Source organism: Rosa chinensis, chromosome 6 (genome assembly GCF_002994745.2).
Source record: "Rosa chinensis cultivar Old Blush chromosome 6, RchiOBHm-V2, whole genome shotgun sequence".
Taxonomy (NCBI): domain Eukaryota; kingdom Viridiplantae; phylum Streptophyta; class Magnoliopsida; order Rosales; family Rosaceae; genus Rosa; species Rosa chinensis.
The window spans coordinates 32,879,112-32,900,552 of NC_037093.1; the positions used below are offsets into that span (position 1 = coordinate 32,879,112).

General features: G+C 40.8%; 1 protein-coding gene across 1 annotated transcript; it reads left to right on the forward strand.

Moving 5' to 3' along the window:
- Positions 1-568: 568 nt before the first annotated feature.
- LOC112169852 (zinc finger CCCH domain-containing protein 5) lies at positions 569-8,566 on the forward strand. Its single transcript, XM_024306910.2, has 9 exons — positions 569-1,066; positions 1,330-1,479; positions 1,582-1,716; positions 1,876-2,034; positions 4,438-4,530; positions 4,666-4,782; positions 6,221-6,295; positions 6,459-6,676; positions 7,005-8,566. Exons 1-9 carry the CDS (start codon positions 734-736, stop codon positions 7,783-7,785), a joined length of 2,061 nt encoding a protein of 686 aa, XP_024162678.1. The 5' UTR covers positions 569-733; the 3' UTR covers positions 7,786-8,566.
- Positions 8,567-21,441: the final 12,875 nt, after the last annotated feature.

The following is a 21,441-nucleotide window of genomic DNA, read 5'->3' on the forward strand; positions in this document are numbered from 1 at the left end:
GATGATGAAGAGGTGTTGGGAGCTGAAATTCCCTATCTAAGGGCAATAATGTATTTTTATCAGTCAACGAACCCAATTCCGAAGAATCCCAAGTCAATTCTGTAGTGCTTTTGGGTATTTTTTTATCAGTCGTTGTTTTGATCGGTCGTTAATTGTAGTGTTGATCGGATTTGTTTGCGTTGTTTTGATCGGAATTGTAGTGTTTGGATTCGAAGTGTAGTTGATGGGTGATGATTGGAGACTGATTGGCGGGGGGTCAGTTGTAAGGTCACTGGTGGTACTTGCACGCTGCAGGTGTGAGAGAGAGAAAGAGAGAGAGAGAGAGAGAGAGAGAGAGAGAGAGAGAGAGAGCTAGGTGCCCACAGTAAGAAGAAGAGAGAAGGCTGAGTGCTCAGAGTAAAAAATTTGAAGTGACCAAATTATCCCTTGAAATACGACAGGTGGCACGACACTAACGACGTCATTGACGTCATGTATGTTTACTAGGTCAGTTTTGAAACCTCATGTACCAAAGTTTATGTTTTGAAACTTGATGTACTAAAATTCAGAGCGGGCATTACTTGGGGTGCCATTCATAAAATTTTCTCTTTACATTTTGCTGTTTCAATAATGTGTGATAAGTTCTCTTTTGTATTTGATTCTTCTAATTTCCCGCAGCAAAGCGCAGGCCAAATTTCTAGTTCACCAAAACCTTATTCCCGCATCTTTCTGAAACCAAGAGCGCTTGGGAATTATGGGAGAGTCAGAAACCCCAGCAGACAAAGAAGGAGACGGAGGCATTCAGCCTAAAACAGAGGCGGGGATGAGCCGGAAGGAGAAGAGGAAAGCCATGAAGAAGATGAAGCGGAAGCAGACGAGGAAGGAACTCGCTCTCAAAGAGCAAGAGCTTATCAACATGGAGCAAGAGGAGGCCAAGAGGTCCGTGAGTGTGAGGATCATGTTTGAGGAGCGAGAGAGAGCTTGGACTGAAGCCATGGAGATTCGAAAGCAGAAACGAATCGAACACGAAGAAGAGGAGCGTAGAAATAAGGCTCTGGAAGACGAAGAACTATCTCGCAAGCAACAGGTCGTTTTCGATTTAGTGCTTGTTTTGTGTTGAAATACATATGATTGTGGTAGACGTAACTTTAACTTCCAAATTTTGTTCTTTGATGCTTAATTACTATTTCATCAGAACTCGAATATCATGTTTGAGATTAGCATTATTTGCTAGGTAGGAGTAAGAGAGAATCCTATCCATACTGAATTTCGATTCGAATGCATTGGGTGGAACCACATTGTCTGGAGGATGGGATGGTTTTTTATGTTTCAGTGTGATATTTGTTGCAGATCAAAAATGCAAATGATGATGGTGAAGATGACTGGGAGTATGTAGAAGAGGGTCCTGCTGAAATCATCTGGAAGGAAAATGAAGTACTTGTCAAGAAGAAAAGAGTCAAGGTTCCAAAGAGGAATAAAGACCAGCAAAGTATAAAGGAGGTGTGTAACATCAATTGGAACATGGATTAAATACACAATACTTTACGGTCTTTGGGTTTGTCCATATAGTCTTAAGGACAGATGATGTCATTTTTTCCACAGGATTCTGATCGACCTACATCAAATCCTCTCCCTCCACAATCTGAAGCTTTTGATGATTACAAAAATGCATCTTTATCAGCGCAGCAGCTGATTGAGACTGTGGCTGAACAAGTACCGCATTTTGGAACTGAACAGGTTTGCTCCTTTCACCCTCTGTCTGTTAATACTATCCAACTTTATCTTAGTAATTGTTATATCTCTGCCAATTTATCTTATATTGTGTGCTTTGGTGCTGTAATTTTATTCATCAGTGAGGGTTATAGTCTATAATCTTTGAGCTTATGTGCATGTCAGGATAAAGATCATTGTACTTTCCATTTGAAAACTGGAGCTTGTCGGTTTGGTCAGCATTGCAGCAGAGTCCATTTTTACCCGGATAAATCATGCACACTGCTTATCAAGAACATGTACAATGGTCCTGGCCTTACTTGGAAGCAGGATGAGGGGCTCGAGGTCTGTTAATGCTGCATGCCTGCATGTGATTCTTGTATCCTGATAATAACTTTGGAGACCTTCAGAACTTTCATTGAATCTATGAATCTGTGTATTTGTGTGGTGTCACTGCATAATGATTGAAAGCCGCTCATAGAGTTCCTTATTAAAGAATGACAATTTATACGTCAAAAGATATACTACCCATTAAATGTACTTTGTTGAGGAGGCATATCTAACATAAAATAAACTCTTCTTTCTCTGTGGCATGTTGATGTATTGAGGAGTATGGACTGGTTTATCATTCTTTTTGACATGTTATCTTTTTGGATTTGTATTTGATTGCATACCATGTGTCTTAGTTCAATGCTGTAGTTTAGTTCAGTTTTCCTTCTTTTCATATAAGGATTGGCACTCTTCTTCTTTGACTTAAGCAATCAGATTCATTGCGAGTTCACTTTGGTGGAGATTCAGGTTTTCAGCCTGGATTGTACTGAATTAAAGATATTATGCCTAGTATATCCTTCTTGCTATCTTTAACTTGCTATGGTGTATCGATTAGTTTCCTTAGTCTTATTACCATCTTCCTTATAAGCTTCACTTCCTTGTTTATTTCTTCTTTTCACTTTTGTTGTACATAAACAACTGTGTGCATTTATGCATGTATCTACCAATGGTTGTAATCTCCATACAAACCATTGCTAGATATAATTGATGTATAATTATTGTATGGATTATGCATGCATGTATAATTAATTGTAATAGTTATACATATACATATGTATAATTATATATATGTATGTATTTTCATTTTTCTGCTACTGTACAGTAAGTGTAACTACATTATACCGTCCACCTTATCGTACTATGCTTATCTTCAATTATCAATACAAGCTGTCTCTTATAGAAAAACAAAGAAGAAACAATCATATCTTGTACAGTTTAAGATGTTCTAATTTTGAAGGATTTTATTGATTGAAAAAAAATATTGAAAGATTTTCTTGAAAGAATATATTAAGTTTTGTCAATTAAAAAGGAGCCGAGGTACAAGAAAGCTGTACTGTTAAAGTGATGATATGGTTCTTATCCTGATTTTCTGTTTGTCATTAAGATATCATATGCTACTTCTAATTGAGTATCTGTATTTGAGATTTGTTTCTCATTAAAGTTTTCAATTGTTTCTTAAGTGCATGAGTTTACTGTATTACAACTTTTGCTCCTTAACTACTATCAGTCATTGGGCAATATATCTGTTCTGGGGTTATTGGAGCTGTCTATCCTATATCAATTCTGACATCCCACAGTTTGGAATGTTGGCGGCAACTTTAAGAAGTACGTGACTGCAATTAGCTCTTCCATTACTGTAGTGATGTTAAATGGAAAGGGAAAATGAAATCAAAAGATTAAGGAACTATCTTAAAAGAAACGCACAATCTTCTTTATTCGAATCAAAACATCAATCATAAGAAAATGTGGATTTTTTTGAAACATTTATGCAAAGAAATATTATTAAGAACTCAATGGGATCCCCCTCAAATCAGACAAGGAAAGAGGGGATAGGTCCCATTGAGTTCTTATGCTTTCATGTCTATAACCCAGTTCATCTGCTTATTACAGAGATATTAGTTAGTTTTCCATGATCAGATTGAGAAGAATGTAAATAGCTTGTTGATACTTTATGTCACATGAAGTTATGTTTAACCATTATAAGGAACTGGAATCAGTTATCTTGCTTATATTTCTAAACTTATATAGTTTTATAGTTGAGTCTAAATGTGTGGATCAACCGTGAGTTATCTCATGGTTTGGATAAGCTACTTTAATTCACAGAATGTTTAGTGAAGTGTACATTTTGTAGAATTGGTTTGGATAAGCTATGTAAGTTCACTGAGAATTATGGTCTTTATTATTTGTCAAAAGTCTTGAGTTGATTAGTCTTTTTTTTTTTTTTAGTGCATGTGACAAACATTTTTAATGTGGAGGAGCTGTGGAGTTTATCAGCTGTATTAATATATACCCTATTGGTTCTAATTACTGCCATGACAATGCATCACGAGTTAGCTGTAGATTTTTTTCTTGTATAATTGTATCTTTAAGTTGGCAGTTAGAACCATAAGGGATGAAGGGAACTCTAGCTTTGTCCCCTGTGATTCTTTAGATTCAAGGTATGAATGAATTTGTTTCTACTTTGTTTAATAGACATATACTTTAGTAAGTAAATTTGAAATTCACTTGCATCTTTTCACAGTGCAAAGTTGAAATTTTTTTTTCAAAAAAAGAAAAAAGTAAAACTGAACAGTCATTCTTAATATCTGTAGACATGACCGATTAAATCTCTTGATGTCTGTCTTGATGGAGGATGTATGGCTCAGCTCTGTGCATCGTGGCAAAATTTAGTATAATATATTTCTTCTCTCTTTTCAGTACACTGATGAAGAAATTGAGCGCTGTTATGAAGAATTTTATGAGGATGTTCATACAAAGTTCTTGAAGTTTGGAGAAATTATAAATTTCAAGGTTCTTGACAGCTTCATTTAATTTTGAGATCACCTCTGTATCGCCACCACCCTATTTTCAATCTTAGGATGACAAGTTGTCATTTAGACATCCCACAGCTTCAGAAGATCACTTACCCGTTCATGTCTATGTCAGGTGTGCATAAATGGTGCACCCCACTTGCGGGGAAATGTGTACGTACAGTACAATGCACTGGAGTCAGCTTTGGTGGCGCATCAATTTATCAATGGTCGCTACTTTGCTGGGAAGCAGGTATTACATTGCTTTGGTTTTTGAGGAAATGCCTAAGACTTTATGAGTAAATCCAAAATAAAAAAATAAAATAAAATAAAAAACAAATGCTTATGGGGCTGTGATGAATGAACAGAGACCAAAGTCTGCGTTTTGATTTGTTGATGCTTTTAATGAAGAAGCACCTACAACATATCTTCAAAACCTAGCTGTTTACTTGTCTCTAATGACAGCTGGCTATCAGCTTAATCAATGACGTCCCACCTCCTTCCCACATGGTTGTGGTTATTTTCAACGAGGCAGGCTGTTTCAGTCAGTTTGCTTGTTAGTGCATGCATCTCTCAATCGCTGATCAGTAATTCAGAATTTGTGTTCTGAGTTGCATCCTAAAGCTGCTCTCTTTTGGTATGGAGATTCTGAGGAAGCCCCAATGCCTATGCTATTTGCTAGATGCATCTTTGTTTTCCTTCCGTACAGCACATACTAGGTTGAATATTAGGTTCAATCAGTGTGGAAGTTGCCATTTCCAGGGATTGTAGATTCAAGTTCTATTGTACTTTGGGCTTTACTGCAAGGATAAAACTAGGTTGAATATTAGGAGACCATGGAAGGGGGGCATCATTTTCATTTCAAAAATCTGTAGGAACTGGAATGTTATGAATTTAGAGGCACAAGGAAAGCTTCTTTCCTCAGGTTTACATATATCTATTGCTTGGGGGAATATATTGCTGTTAATCTGTTATCAGTTGTTTAGAGAGGAGGATTGGGTAAGAATCTTGTTTAAGACGAAGGAAATGCCTTCATACCAGCAAGCATGGAAGGGCATTTGTATTCCCCTTTTGTTGTAAGATGGTGGCTGTAGCATTTGTTTTATGTTTCGGATTGATATTCTTTTGCTCCTTTAGGAGAATTTATGCTCAATGTTATAAGGGTTTACTCAGTTATTGGGATTGCAAGGGTTTAATTGCAACAACAACCCTTGAGTTTTAAAATATTTTCACAAGTTGCACTTCTACAGTTAACAGTATGGTTTACCTGAAGTTAATTATGGTTGCATAAAGCAATTGAAAGCACTGTGGTACCCTTATTGTTTCAAAAATATTCAACTTTGCAATAGGACATGGGACAATGCTATGTGCCAACTTTTAAGATTCGGCCAGGCTGGCCAGTGCAGTTTTATTCATAAAACATGCAACGGGTGGCAACCATATTCCAGGTTGGGTTGAGTGTTGGTGTTCCAGGATGTTTTCTCAATACCTACAGATTGACATATGAAAATCACACGTCTTGATGCTTATTTGATATTATCAAATTTTCAATCAATTTATGTTTTAGTACTATGCTGTCAGGTTGTGTAACAGAATTTTGCATTTGTCTTGTCTGCTTTCTTATTTAAACGAATGACTTTCTGTGATGGGATTTGGTAAAGTTCTGTTGATCCAGTTATGGTATTTGACAGATAAGTTGTGACTTCATCAATGTGACGAGATGGAAGGTTGCCATATGTGGGGAATATGTGAAGTCGAGGTACAAGGTACAGCTGGTCCCTTTCATATTACTCTTTCGCTGTTAAATTTGGTCTTGCTTGTTAGATTGAATAAGACTTTACAGGACTTGTTTCCAAACATTAGAATCATGTGTTATTTGTTATGCCTTACTGTTATCCTGTGGATAATCTTTCTCATTACATCTTGCAGACATGTTCCCGTGGTAGGACATGCAATTTTATCCACTGTTTCCGCAATCCTGGTGGAGACTATGAATGGGCTGATAGTGATAGACCACCCCAAAAATATTGGGTGGAAAAGATGGTTGCATTATTTGGTTATTCTGATGCATACGAGAAACAGATGATGGAGGATAACTCTGGACAGCTGAGGAACTCTAGCAAGAAGTCAATGACGGATTCACAGAGGTATGCTGTACTTTTAACAGTGTTATTGATTGCGTAGTCTAGTGTGTGTAAAATCTAGTTTATGTAGTCATTAGAATATGAATAATAGTTGGCCCATATACTACCAGCTGGTCCGGCTCAAGGTTTTGAGAATGGGCACCAACAAAACTTCTTGGTACGGTGAACATACTATAGCTTCCTTGGAACTTCTAGTTATTTGTATGAATGCTTCTATATTGCTGGCAATGCAAATGAGTATATCAGTTGGGGAGTGTTTTTATCTGCTTTAGCTTGTATTTATTCCTCTTTTGCTCATAGATAGGTTCTCAGAGGTTCCATTTCATGGCAGGTTTGTTGTGCAAAGATCTAGTTCTAGAGATGGGAGTTGCTCAAGTTTTACTGGTTCTAGTAGAAGATACGACAATGAAAATAATGCTCCGAAGGGCACCGGCCACCATAGACCTTCAGGTGAAGAGAACGCTTACTTGAAGGACTTCAATCACAGGAAGAACAGGAAGTATTGTATTGAATCTGATGGAGAATTGTTGCATATGGATGGAGATACGGATAGAGATATATACCATGGTCACAGAAGGAAAAGCGCAAGACAAGAAAACGGAGACCACAAGAACAAAACCTATGAAACTGATTCCGATGGGCATTTATTGAAGAGGGGACAGAGCAGGGTAACTGAGCATGGTAGCACCAGGAAAAGCTCAAGCCAACGACGAAAAGCAGGAGTGCATCATGATTACGGTGATTGTGAGAAAAAAGTTCATGAAGTTGGTGGAGATTGGTCAACTAGAGACAGAGAATCATACCATGACTGCAGGAGAAGTTCAGGACACAAGAGGAAAGCGAGATATGCAGATAATCACAAGGAACGTAAGAGTAAAGCTCATGATTCAGATGGAGAGTGGTCGGACAGCAACAGGAAAGGTGATGAGCCCCATATAATAAGGAAAAGCTTGGTGCATATTGGCAATGCTTCTAATAGCTTAAAGCAACAGGAAAGTTCCGCCAGGTCTTGTACTGCTGAATTGAGTGAAGAAATGTTGGACAAAGATGCAGAAAAAGACTCTAGTCATGCTAGCAAACGATCAAAACACTGGGATAAAAGTGGCAGATAAATCAGATGGTGATCGAGCCCTGGCACAAGATCTGAAACACAATAAGGGTCATTTGAGTTTAAAGATAAAGGAAGCAGATTCCCCTGTTAAAATTTTGAAATCGTATGGAACCCCTGCGCCCTGCATTTTGGATCAAGATAATACGAGATGTGCCACTGATGTGCAGATTGACAAACAGGATCGCTGGGAACCTGAACCTGGTTGCGTGGAAAAACATAATTCTGAAGGAAAGGCAGGAAGTTCAGAAAGCCATGAATCTCGCGGGGCGGGTCAATACAAAGGAAGGGATGAATCAAGTGAGTTTGAATCTAAATTGTACTATGATGATAAAGTTGGCAAGGCAGAACATTATGAATCTAGAGAGGTAACTAGTTCAAAACACCGTAATTCCAGGAGACAATCTGTAAACAGCATTGGTGAACGTGACAGTGGAAAAAGATCACGAGGTAGCAGCCAATCAGGGTATAGGAGGCACTCCAATAGCTCTGATGAGGTGACGGATTCTTCTGAAGATAACAAAGAATCTAGAAGGAGACGCAATAAGCACCATGCGAGCCATAGATCTGGCGATCGCAAACGTCATCGTAAGAAAAATTAGTTGTAACATAGGGAAGTTAGGTGCATGACATTCTCCTCTAATCATATTTGGAAGAAAGCTCTCACTGAAGAATGTAACTCATATTTGCTTATTATCTAGTTACAGCCATTAATCTTAGAATCAAACATGTCAAGGACATGGTGCTTGTTGCTTGTGTATGTTTAGTTTCTAATGATGCTCTAAATTAGTCTGTGTACCTCTTCAGTCTTTTACTTTCCAAGTACTAGAAAACCTGTGAATGAATTCGATTTGATCCGAGTCTGACCTAAATCTGCCAATAATTTTGTTTTGATATCCAAAGCTATAGGAAATGAAGTGCAAATGAAATCCTATAATCCAAATACGAACCGAATTCGATTATCAGAGCAATTCAAACCGTTGAGTGCAGATCATAAGGATAAAGAGATGCTTATGATGGAACAAAGCAACCACGCCATCAAATACAAACCCACTATGAGAAGATATCCCCGTTAACATCTCCTATCACAAATTCACAATTGAGTGCGATAGAAGGCCAACGATAGATGTTTGCGTTGTTAGAAGGTTTTCTTCTACTTTCGTATCAATTTGTTTTTTGAAGGGGTAGTGTTGTATTAATTTTATGGCACGTTTACTTACTTGAAGGTGCCAAGTGTTAATTAAGTTGATGGTGGCTCGACCAATAACTAATGTCGAAAACAAATGCCAAGTCTACTGTTTTTCTCTTAATTAAACTATGAAATTAATGGACATCAGTAACTTAATAAACTTATATAATTGGCAATGTTTATACATGAAGAATAAGCTTTATCCGATTGGGAACATGATTACAGAAATGAAAATTTTTAATCAATTTAGGCTGATAAAAAATTAAATTTATTGAGAGTGTATGAGCAGCCAATTGGTCATTGTTGTGGAAGAGAGAGAGTGGTCATTGGAGATCATCGTCAACTTATTGGTAAAAAGGTTGGAAGAAGAGGAGGTTCATAAATTAAATTAGGAGGCGCACTCATAAAAATGCACTTTTTGTTGTAGAGAAACTGAAATTGAGAGGAATTTGTTGTATATTCTCATTGATAATAGGTGCCTCTTTATATAGAGGATTATAATGCATAGAGTCTGAATCATACAAGGAAAGATAATCTCTAGATTCTTCTAATTAAACCCTATTACCACTAGGTCAAGTAACCTAGAGTTTGGGCCAAACACAAATTAGGGAGCAAGCCTGCCACACTGTCCTCAGATTGAACCTAGTTCACTTTGATCTTGAGGAGAGTTTGTTATTACTGATTATCCTTGGTGTTGTCGCTTTTGATACAGCCTTGCTTCAAAACAAGCAGCATTATCCTATATGCTCGTAGGCTCATCTGTGGTAGACTTCAAACTACAATTGTTCGAACATGCGTAACTATGAATCCGTAACTATAAATTCAATCCATATACATTCACGAATCACTTCGTGAAGAGCAATAATCTCTGCATTGTTCGAAGGTATAGCGACTAGGGTCTGTTTTGTAGATCTCCAAGATATCATGGTCTTTACCCATGGTGAACACTTAACCAGTTTGGGAATGACCTTTGTGTGGGTTAGAGAGATACCAAATATCAACATAACCTTTCAAAACACATGTCGTTTTGGGATGGGGATAATGGACGCAGGACAGTGTTGGCGGCGTTTCTGGTGTGTGATGGGTTCGAATCCATCATCTCTCTATAGGGATAAAACATGCCCATATCAGTCATACATAGTATCGAAAGATATCTTTTATACCAATCCAATGGCGTCGCGTTGGCGCAGAGCTATACCTTAGCTAACAAGTTCATGGCAAATGAGATGTCCGGTCTTGTGCATTGAGCTAAGTACAATAATGCGCCTATTGTACTTAACTAGGGCATTTCTGCCCCTAGCGCATCTTCGTCATCATCCTTCGAACGAAGAGGATCCTTTTCAGGATCAAGACTATGGACGATCATGGGGGTGCTTGAAGGCTTGACTTTGTCAAAAATGCCTAAGCATCTATCAACAAGATGCTCAAGTTCCAAACCGAGACATAATCGTGTTCTCCCATAATCCTTCATCTCAAAATCGGATTTCAAGTGTTCAGCGGTTTCCCTTAACTCTTTAAGGGCTTCTAATGAAGATCATGTCCAACATGAACCGCGATAAAATCTAAAACTTGTTATGGAAACTCGCGGGCATTTACCTTCCCGATCAAGTAGTCACTTTAGTGAGCGTTTCAACCTTATTGCAAACGCGCTCCGAGGTCTAGAGCCACTTGACTTGGGTAAATGAAGTCCATCATGAACCTTCATGTATATTTCGTATCTAGATCCCCATAAAGATACGTGTTGACCACATTTGTAAGCTGCATGATCAATTATTCGGAAACTACCAAATTGACAGGGTAGTGGAGTGCAATGACATCCATTACGAGAGAATATGTCTCATCGTAGTCGATTCCAAGGCGTTTTGTGAGAAGCCTTGCTCTATAAGGCGAGATTGCCATATCTTTTTCTCATCACTCTTTCTAACGAAGACCCATTAGTCAATAGGTTTTATGTTAGGAGGTGTTGGCATCACTGGCTCGAAAACCTTCCTCTTCGTTAGAGAATCCAACTTAACCTGGATCGCATCTTTCTATTTAGGCTAAATCTCTCTACGTTGGCATTCATTCATCAACGGAGCATGGTTCGATATCATCTGACTCAACAAACTCATGCGCAATGAAATGCGCAACTACATCATCAATTATGATGGAGTTTCTATCCCATGTCTCATGTACACTAGTGTAAGTTTCATAAAGCTCTATATTCTCAGGAATAGGTTCTGACATTGAGGCGTCCCCAACGATAACCATAACCCGAAAGATTCTCATGAGACGGATTTTGAGTGTCGATGATCAAAGGATTGAAATGTGCCAAAGTATCCTTCGAACCCACGGGCCTCCCACGCATCCTAGTTGGGGCCATGGCCTATAATGCCAGAGTGCCACTCTCTTTGGCGTTGGCGCCATGCCTACCTCCGTGTAGGGTGGCGCTACATCCTCTCGTAGGTACGTCATTCCTTGTAGACATGTTTGCAGCATATTTGTGTGATCTCATCACTTTAACGGGGATCGAGATGAGATATAGTGGGGACAGACTACGATAATTCCTGTTGTTCCTGTTGAACATCCATGTTCTTATCTCCCCCCCCCCCTAACGATGGGAAGACTGTCTCATCAAAGTGACATCCGCAAATCTAGCGGTAAGGAGATCGCCTAGCAAGGGCATTTAAGTGGCGGACGATTGTTGGAATCTCAAATCCAACGCAGTTGCCCATTCGTCTGTAAGGACCCATCATAGAGCGTTGTGGCGGCGCAATTGGCACATAAAGGCACACTCAAATATGTGTAAGTACTATACTTGTACCCAATCACTAGTTGTAACGCAGAGGTAGGTTGAGTGGCAGTGGATCGTAGACGAATTAGCATAGCTGCATGTGATATTGCATCACCCCGAGCGGATATGAGGAGATTGGTGCGCATTACCAATGTTTGGACTACCATCGTAGTCGTTTCCATGAGACCATTTGGGTGTGTTCATGGGAATATGATGTCCAACATCAGTCCCAATATAATAACCATCGAAAGTCTTCGATGTAAACTCTCTAGCATTGTCAAGTCCAATTGATAGAATTAGGATGACCCGGGGAGTGAGACCGTTGTCATATGATATTTTCTAGGAGTGTAGCATAAGCAGCATTTACAAGTGGACAATGGCACAACACGTGACCAGCGTGTTTGCGTGTCAACCAACATTATGAGATATTTAAACGTCCGCAAGTTGGTTGAATTAGTCCACAGATTCTATGTAAGAACATAATGAGTATTTTTATATCCTTTGCATAGGACGGTCTCAATCCTAATTTCCCTAAGAAACGGGCTTTGTAAAATGAGCGAGAGGCTTTAGAAGCAACCAATGAGAATTTTGGTTGGGCCTGAGCGTCTGAAACGCTATTTGAAGCAAGTTGGTGATTGCAGCATCACCTAGGGCGCTATCACCATGATGGATGCTATCCATGGCGTCATGGATAGGGACTGCGCCAGCCCTAGGCTGGTGGTGGACGGAGGCGGTGCCCTAGGCAGCTCGTCGGTCACACTTAGTCCAGAAATCAACTTTTGATTCATGCTTCGTTTTGCTCGAAAGAAATGATGTCCATGTGAAGTCTTTAGTAGATGGATCATCATATCATGACTAGGATGATCTATCTTGTCGTGACAAAGCCAATATGTGTCTAAATCTAAGAGATCTTCTCTCATAACTTTATTGGATTTTATAGCTCGAATAGTGACATAGAGTCCACTAAAGAGACACATAAACTTCTCTAAGATGCGTCTTTGTTCGCAATCATTAGAGGTATTGCAAAGGAACTCATTTCCGTTCTCTACATGCGTTTTCGCATGGAATCCATTGGCTATTCATAGGTGCGATTGGCCATAGGAGCGTAGAGAGTTTCTGTGACAGTAATTAAGGTGCCATTTAGCAAGTGGAACTTGGGCTATTCCATGTCCTTAAATTAATACTGATGACCCAGTCATCGTGGTCACAAAAGTCATATGCTCAGAATCAAAATGGAGTCATAAAGAACTTGAAATTTTATTCATAAGCCAACAGAGTTACATCATTGTCTCTTTGACCAAAGAAAATCTAATCCAAAATGCTAGCTAATGCAAAACAATGGTAGTCGTCTAATTTCTTTCGGTAATTCCAAAATAAATGTGACTAGGTGAGTAGAGAGATGTCGGTGGAGCAATGCTCGCTTAAGTACCACTAATCTCATAACCTTCCTAAACGTCACACTTACTTTGAAGAAAGACTAAACCATTGGCATTTACTACAAAGTATATGGCAATTGCCTATTACATCTCTTGGAAAAATAAAGACTTAAACAGAATTGGCGATCCATTGATCCCAGCCAGATTTGTAGTCTTCAACCCTTCACTCTAGATCATCTTCTTGATCTTCTTGTTCCACATAGTGAGCTTCTCTTGCTTCACAATATGCTTTGTAGGCGGTGACAATTTCTTCACGAGCTCTACAAATGTGTGCCCAATGATCGGATTCTCCACATCGAGAACATACATCTCTTTGCTCAGATTCCATTGATTGAGGCGCTTTGAAAGCGTCATTTAGATGGCTCTTACTGTTGGTGGCGCCACCAACATGGCCAGAGGTGTTGCCTCCCTCTCTCTTTCCACGTTAACCTCTTCGGTTCCGTGTTCGCCTATTTTGGCGGTTACCTTCCCAAGTAGAGCCATTATATGGACCAGAACGTCCAGAAGTATCCCTAAGATTAGGGTTTCGCTCTTGGCGCCCTCTCTTAGGAGCACGGCTATAATTGGATTTCAGAATAAGCTCTGTTTCTACGGATCTCGAATGAAAGTTCTTCACAACGATGTTGTCTTGCTTTTCAGCGATATTCATAGCTCTAATAAGCTCATGAAACCTTGTGATCCGTCCTACAGTAACATCGATTCGATAGTTCTTAGCAACCATCAATGCAGAGACTGGGAAGGTAGAGAGAGTCTTCTCAATCAACATCGCATGTGTGATCTCTTTACCACAGAATTCCATTAAGGATTTAATGCGAAGTGCTTCCGAGTTGTAGTCAAGAATTGACTTGAAATTACAGAAGCAGAGGCTATGCCATCTCACTTCTAGGTCAGGAAGCAGGGAGTCACGGACGTTGCCAAATCTTTTTTCGAGTGAGACCCACAGTCTTCTGGGGTCTTCTTCATTCATACACTCGTACTAGAGCGAATCATCCATATGACGAGTCATTAGGATGATGGCTTTCACCTTATTTGCCTCTAAGGCTGCTCTATTTGCTTCCAAAGCTTGAGCTTGCTCAAAAGTTAGCACGTCATGGCTAGGCTCAAGAATCATATCTAAGATTCCATTGGCCTTGAGATGCTGGCGAACATCACAAACCCACCTGTGATATCCAGAGTCAGTTGTTCCCAATGGAGTAAAGTCCAATTTGTTCAGGTTACTCATCCTGAAAGAGAACAAGATAAATGGTTAGTTTCGGAGCCAAAAAGCTACCACGAAAACATATATAATTTCTGAGCGTAATCGCTTCCAAGAAATTATGAATTTCCGAGTGTAGTCGCTTCCAAGAAATTCGATTCGAAGAGGGGTTGGATTAGATCGAAACAATGATATATGTGGTCGATCGTTTTCTTCTCAACAAACTCTAAGTTTGGAGGACTCTACAAGCTCTAAGTTTGGAGTGAGCACGAACCCCCACAGTTCGGCTTTTGGTCTCCCCTATGAAGAAGAAAGGGGGGTAGAAGAAGGGAGGTTGCAAGTCCCCGATAAAAAGAAGAGAAATTGAATTTAAAAACTCTAAAAAAAATGGGAACTTTTAGAAAAAAATACATCGAAAATAGGTCGCCGGAAAACTGCCGGAAAGTCACCAAAAAAGAGGTCGGAAGTCGGCCGGAAAAGTAGTTTACCGGCGTTGACTGGTCGTTGACCGGGGGAGCTGACGTGGCACTGGTGCTGACGTGGCTGCTGACGCTGAGACAGGAGCTGACTGGGCGATGACGTGGCAGTGTTGATGTGGACGGGCTCCAGGCTGACCTGTATGGGCCGAGGGCAGCGACTGTGGGCCTATGGCTGATCTGCTGGGCTGGGCTCTGCTTCTGCCTACTTTTTTTCTTTTTTTTTCTTTTCTGCCAGTTCGGTTGCAGTTTTTCTAGTGGCCGATTCAGGTACCTTCAGGCCGGTTCCTGGATTAAAGTTTCCGGTTCGGGCAATCTGGGATCAGGTGGAGGCTGCTGGTGGAGTATGGATGCAGGAGGCGGTGATAAAGCCTTTGAACCGGGCAGAGGGATTTTCGTCACTTCCGAGGGCCGGTTCGGTGATTTTTCAGCCGGTTCTGGTGGTGGCGCTGCAGGTTCTGGATTCCTGGAACTGGGAGCTTCAAGGTGGGCTGCGGGGGTTTCTGGGATTTGGAGGCTACAAATTTAGGGTTTTATGGTTAGGGCGTCGTGCTGATAACGTGTTGTAGAGAAACTGAAATTGAGAGGAATTTGCTGTATATTCTAATTGATAATAGGGGCCTCTTTATATAGAGGATTACAATGCATAGAGTTTGAATCATACAAGGAAAGATAATCTCTAGATTCTTCTAATTAAACCCTATTACCACTAGGTCAAGTAACCTAGAGTTTGGGCCAAACACAAATTAGGGTTTTACTTGAACACTTTTGAATAAAATAAGATATAGAGAGAATATTACAAATGGTCACTCAACTTTTACTTATTTGACACTTTGGTCATTGACCTTTTAAATATATCACTTTGGTCGCTCAACTTTAACTCTATTATTCACTTCTTTAATTTTTTTCATTAAAAAAAAATTTATTTGCTACAATATATATTAATGATATTTTCATCAAACCAATTGTGAAAAATTGAGAATTATGTATTAAAATGATTGAGAAAAGTGATCAAAGTGAGATAAAATGCCCTTTGGGTGTAGGGATGGCAACGGGGAGGGTAGGGTAAGGGGATTAAATTACCATCCCTATACCCGACTTCATTTCCCATCCCCTTACCCGCCCCAATCCCCGTAATAAGAAACTGGGGATTCCCCATCCTTGTCTTCATTGGAGATTAGGTCCCTATACCCGCCCCAATCCCCGTTAACAATGTTACTAATTTATTATATAAAAATTCATACAAATAATTATTGATTCTAAAGTATGAAGTTAAAATCAAACATCAAAATAAAATAAATTCTTTATTTCAATCAAACAAAAACAAATACAAGTCTCGCTTAAAAGATAAAAAAAACAATAAAAGTCTGCATTCGACAAAAAAAATTCCACAATCAACTGGTTAGTGTAACCTAACAACTTGCTCATTCACTCCAACAAGGTGAATTGAATAATATCAAAAAGATATTGACAGAATTTAAATATTGACAAAAAAATAAAGTTTACATTAATATTTATTTATAAATAATATCAAAAAATATATATAATTGTTCAAGTAAAACCCTAATTTGTGTTTGGCCCAAACTCTAGGTTACTTGACCTAGTGGTAATAGGGTTTAGAAGGATCTAGATATTTCTATTCAATGTAGATTACCTTTCCTTGTATGATTCAGATTCTATACATTGTAATCCTCTATATAAAGAGGCCCCTATTATCAATGAGAAGTCACAACAATTTTCTCTCAGTTTTTGATTCCCTAAAACATGTTATCAGCACGAAGCCCTAACCCTGAAAACCCTAATTTTGTAAGCTTCAAAATCCTGCAACCACCGCCCCACATATTGAAGCCCTAGTCCTAAGGAGCCCAGAATCGGCAGCGGAACCACCGGAACCTGCCAGAAAACCTCTGAACTAGCCGTCGGAAAAATCGGACCGGCCCCTGCCTTAAGCTTGCCCTGTGCCTGCCTTGAGCCTGCTCTCCGCGCATCTTCCGAGTTGCTGCTGAAAACTGTCGAGCCCTGCTCACCTCTGTGCCTGCATCTACCGAGATTTGCCGACAGCCCTGCACAGGCCCCTACCGAGACCTACCGACAGCCCTGCACAGGCCCCTATCGAGACCTGCCGAGATCTGCCGACAACCCTGCAAGCATCTGCCGAGCCCTACGCACCCCTGTGCCTGCCCCTGCCGACACCTGCCAAAAGCCCTGCGACATCTGCCGAGAGCCCCTGCACTTACTGCCGACATCTGCTGACACCTGCGCGCAGCCCCCTGCAAGCCCCTGCCTACACCTGCCGAGCACCCCTGCAGCAGCTCTGCACAACCCCTGCAGCAGTCCTGCCTAGCTTCGGCCACCAGTTTCCGGCCACTTTTCTGGCGACCTCCGGCAACCTTTTTTCAGGCCACCTCCGTCAACTTTTCTGGTCAAGAATTCTGGCATCTTTTCAAGGATGAGTAATCTGAACAAGTTGAACTTTGTTCCGCTGGAGACAACTGGCGCAGGATACCATAGATGGGTCTGAGATGTGCGCCAACATTTTAAGGCTGATGGACTTCTGGAAACCATCCAAGAGCCTAGTCAGAATGTGCTCTCTATAGAGCAAGCTAATGTTTTCGAAGCAAATCAAGCTAAGGCCATAATTCTCATGACAAGGCACATGAATGACGCGCTCCAAAGTGAATTACTCAATAAGGAAGACCCTAGAAAACTATGGGTGGAACTTGAGCAGCGATTTGGCAACGTTCGTGACTCCCTGCTTCCTGATTTAGAAGTGAGATGGCATAGCCTCCGCTTTTGTGATTTCAAGTCTGTACTTAATTATAACTCGGAAGCTCTTTGTATCAAGTCTTTGATGGAGTTTTGTGGCAAAACCATAACTGATACGATGTTGATCGAGAAGACTCTCTCTACCTTCCCCATCTCTGCACTGATGATTTCAAAGAATTATCACCATCTCTGCACTGATGATTTCAAAGAATTATCAGATTGATGTGAATGCAGGATGTATCACAAGGTTTCATGAGCTTATTGGAGCCATGAACGTAGCTGAAAAGCACTATAATATCCTTGTGAAGAACTATAATGCTAGACCTGTGGGAACCAAGTCTATTCCGGAGTCTAACTATAATCGCGCCCCCAAGGGAGGACGCAAGGAGTGAAACCTTAAGAATAGGGACAATTCTGGACATTTGGTCCATATTCTAGCCCTAAAGAGGAAGGAAACCGCCAAGAGAGGCGTGCAAGGAACCGTGGAGGTCAACGTGTGAAGAGAGAGAGAGGCGGAGCCTCCGGCCATGGTGGTGACGCCACCAAGAGTAATGGTCGTCCAAATCGCGCCCCAAATGAGCCTCGATCAAGGGAGCCTGACCATAATGATGTTTGTCTTCGATGTGGATCAACCGGACATTGGTCCAAAACATGTAGAGTATCCCAGAATGTTGCAGACGCATACAAAGTGTATCGTGAAGCAAGGGAGGCGCACTACATGGAGCAAGAAGATCATGAAGATGACGTTGCTCTTAGGGTGGACGACTTCAAGGGCCAAGAAACTGGCGATTTTGATTAAGCCCTTTAATTTTCCAAGAGATGTAGGCAATTGCCATATTATTTTTGTAGTAGATGCCAATGGTATTAGTCTTTCTTCAAAGTAGGCGTACTTAATGTAAGTGTGATGTCTAGGAAGGTTTTGAGATAAGTGGTACTTAAGTGAGCTTTGCTCCACCGACATCTCTCTACTCACCTGGTCACATTTGCATTGGAATTACCGAAAGGAGTTAGACGACTACCATTGTTTAGCATTAGCTAGTTTATTGGATTAGATTTTCTTTGGTCAAAGAAACAATGATGTAATTCTTTTTGGCTTATTAATAAAAGTTGAGTTATTTTCTTTATGACTCCTTTTTAATTATGAGCTTTTCTTTTAGGAATGGATTATAGAGAACTACAATGTCTTGCGGATAGTGCGACTACGCACACCATTCTACGCCATAGACAATTATTCTTAGAGATGTTGCCTACACATTCCTCTGTGACTACGATGGCTGGGTCATCAGGTTTAGTTCAAGGACATGGAATAGCCCAATTCCTATTGCCAAATGGCACCTTGATTAAAGTCACAGAAGCTCTCTACGCTCCTAAGGCAAATCGAACCTTATTGAGCTTTAAGGATATAAGAGCCAACGGATTCCATGCGGAAACGCATACTGAGAACTGAAAAGAGTTCCTTTGTATCACCTCTAACGATTGCAGATGGAAGCGCATCTTAGAGAAGCTTATGTGTCAATCTAGTGGACTTTATGTCACTACAATTTGACCAATTGAATCCAATAATGTAATAAAAGAAGATCTCTTGGGTTCTGACACATATTGGCTTTGGCATGACCGACTAGGACATCCTGGTCGTGATATGATGATCTGTATACTAAAGACTTCACATGGACATCCATTCTTTAGAGTGAGAATAAGCAAGAATCAAAAATTCTCGGACTTAGCAAGATCGCCACAACTGCAGCTTTTGGCGCTGCTGCGATCTTGGGCTGCCGAAAGGCCGCCCACGTCCCATGTGATGACACTGTAAATGGCACCAACCATGAGCATGACGCCATGGTTGTTCCTCCCCCAGGCCATGACGCCATAAACAACAATTTCCATGGCTCCAACGCCTTGATGGGAGATGTAATCACACATTTTGCTTCTAATAGCGCTACAGACGCTCAGGCCCAACCAAAATCCTCATTGGTTGCTTCTAAGGCCCCTCGCTCGTTTTGCAAAGTCTGTTCCTTTGGGAAATTAGGACCGAGACCGTCCTACGCAAAGGATCCCAAAATACTCATTCTTTTCTTACAGAGAATCCAAGGGGATATCTGTGAACCAATTCAACCATCATGCGGACCTTTTAAATACTTTATGGTATTGGTTGATGCGTCAACATGCTGGTCACAAGTCGCGCTGTTGTCCACTCGAAATGCTGTTTATGCTAAACTCCTCACCCAGATTATCCGTCTACGGGCTCACTACCTTGACTATCCTATTAAGTCAATTCGACTTGATAATGCTGGGGAGTTTACATCGAAAACTTTCGATGACTATTGCATGTCACTGGAGATTGATGTAGAGCATCCAGTTCCCCATGTTCATATCCAAAACGGTCTCGCAGAAGCCGCTATCAAACGACTACAGATGATAGCACAGACATTGGTTATGCGCACCAATCTTCCTGTTTCTGCTTGGGGATATGCAATATTGCATGCAGCGACGCTAATTCGTCTACAACCCACTGCAACCCAATCTTACTTTGCGTTACAGCTAGTGACTGGGTACGAGTCTTATATCTCGCACTTACGCATTTTTGGGTGTGCTATTTATGTGCCTATTACGCCGTCACATCGTACTAAGATGGGTCCACAACGACGAATGGGCATCTATGTTAGCTATGAATCTCCAACTATTGTTCGCTACCTTGAACCCCTGACAGGCGATCTCTTTACCGCTAGATTTGCGGATAATCACTTTGATGAGACAGTCTTCCCATCGTTAGGGGGAGATAAGAACACAGATGTTCAACAGGAACGACATGAATTGTCGTGGTCTGTCCCCACTATGTCTCATCTCGATCCCCGTACCGCACAGTCCGAACTTGAAGTGCGAAGAATAATCGAGCTCCAGAACGTAGCAGATACTCTGCCTGATGCGTTTTCTGATGTTGCCAAAGTGACGAGATCACACATACCTACTTCAAACGTGCCTGCAAGGATCGATGTCCCGAATACTGGACATCACGCCACTCCTGTGACACCAAGAAATGGCGCCATTGCCCAGCATGGCAATAATGTGACATCTATGGCCGCAGGTCCCGCAAGGAAGCACTGTAGACCGATTGGTTTGAAGGATACTCGCCCTAGAAAGAGAGCGAATGAGGCACAAACAAATTCTTTGATCATCGATACTCAAAATCTGTCCCATGAGAATGTTCTGGATTATGGTTATATCAAAGAGACATCATTGGGGGACGCCTCAATGTCAGAAACTATCCCTAAGAACGTAGAGATCTTTGTGAATTACACTAGTGTACATGGGACGTGGGAAAGAAGCTCCATCATCATTGATGATGTATTCGCGTATTCAGTAGCGCGTGAGATTATTGAGGCCAATGATATTGAACCATGCTCCGTTGATGAATGCCAACGTAGAGCTGATTGGCCAAAATGGAAAGATGCGATCCAGGCAGAACTTGATTCTCTAGTGAAAAGAAAGGTATTCGGACCAGTTGTGCAAATACTGCCCAACACCAAACCAGTTGGTCACAAATAGGTATTCGTTAGAAAGCGTAATGAGAGAAACGAGATTGTAAGGTACAAAGCTCGTCTTGTGGCGTAAGGCTTCTCCCAACGCCCTAGAATCGACTATGAGGAGACATAGTCTCCCGTAATGGACGACATTACGTTCCGCTACCTTGTCAGTTTGGTAGTTTCTGAAAAACTGAACATGCAGCTTATGGATATGGTTACTGCATAACTATATGGGGATCTAGATACAGAAATATACATGAAGGTCCCAGATGGACTTCAGTTACCCAAATGAAGTGGCTTTAAA

What these genes read in the sequence shown, in the direction of transcription:
- LOC112169852 (XM_024306910.2), top strand. Translation starts at nt 734, where the DNA reads ATGGGAGAGTCAGAAACCCCAGCAGACAAAGAAGGAGACGGAGGCATT. An exon ending in AGCAGGATGAGGGGCTCGAG is followed by an intron (nt 2,035 to 4,437) that starts GTCTGTTAATGC and finishes CTCTCTTTTCAG; the next exon opens with TACACTGATGAAGAAATTGA. An exon ending in TCAATGACGGATTCACAGAG is followed by an intron (nt 6,677 to 7,004) that starts GTATGCTGTACT and finishes ATTTCATGGCAG; the next exon opens with GTTTGTTGTGCAAAGATCTA.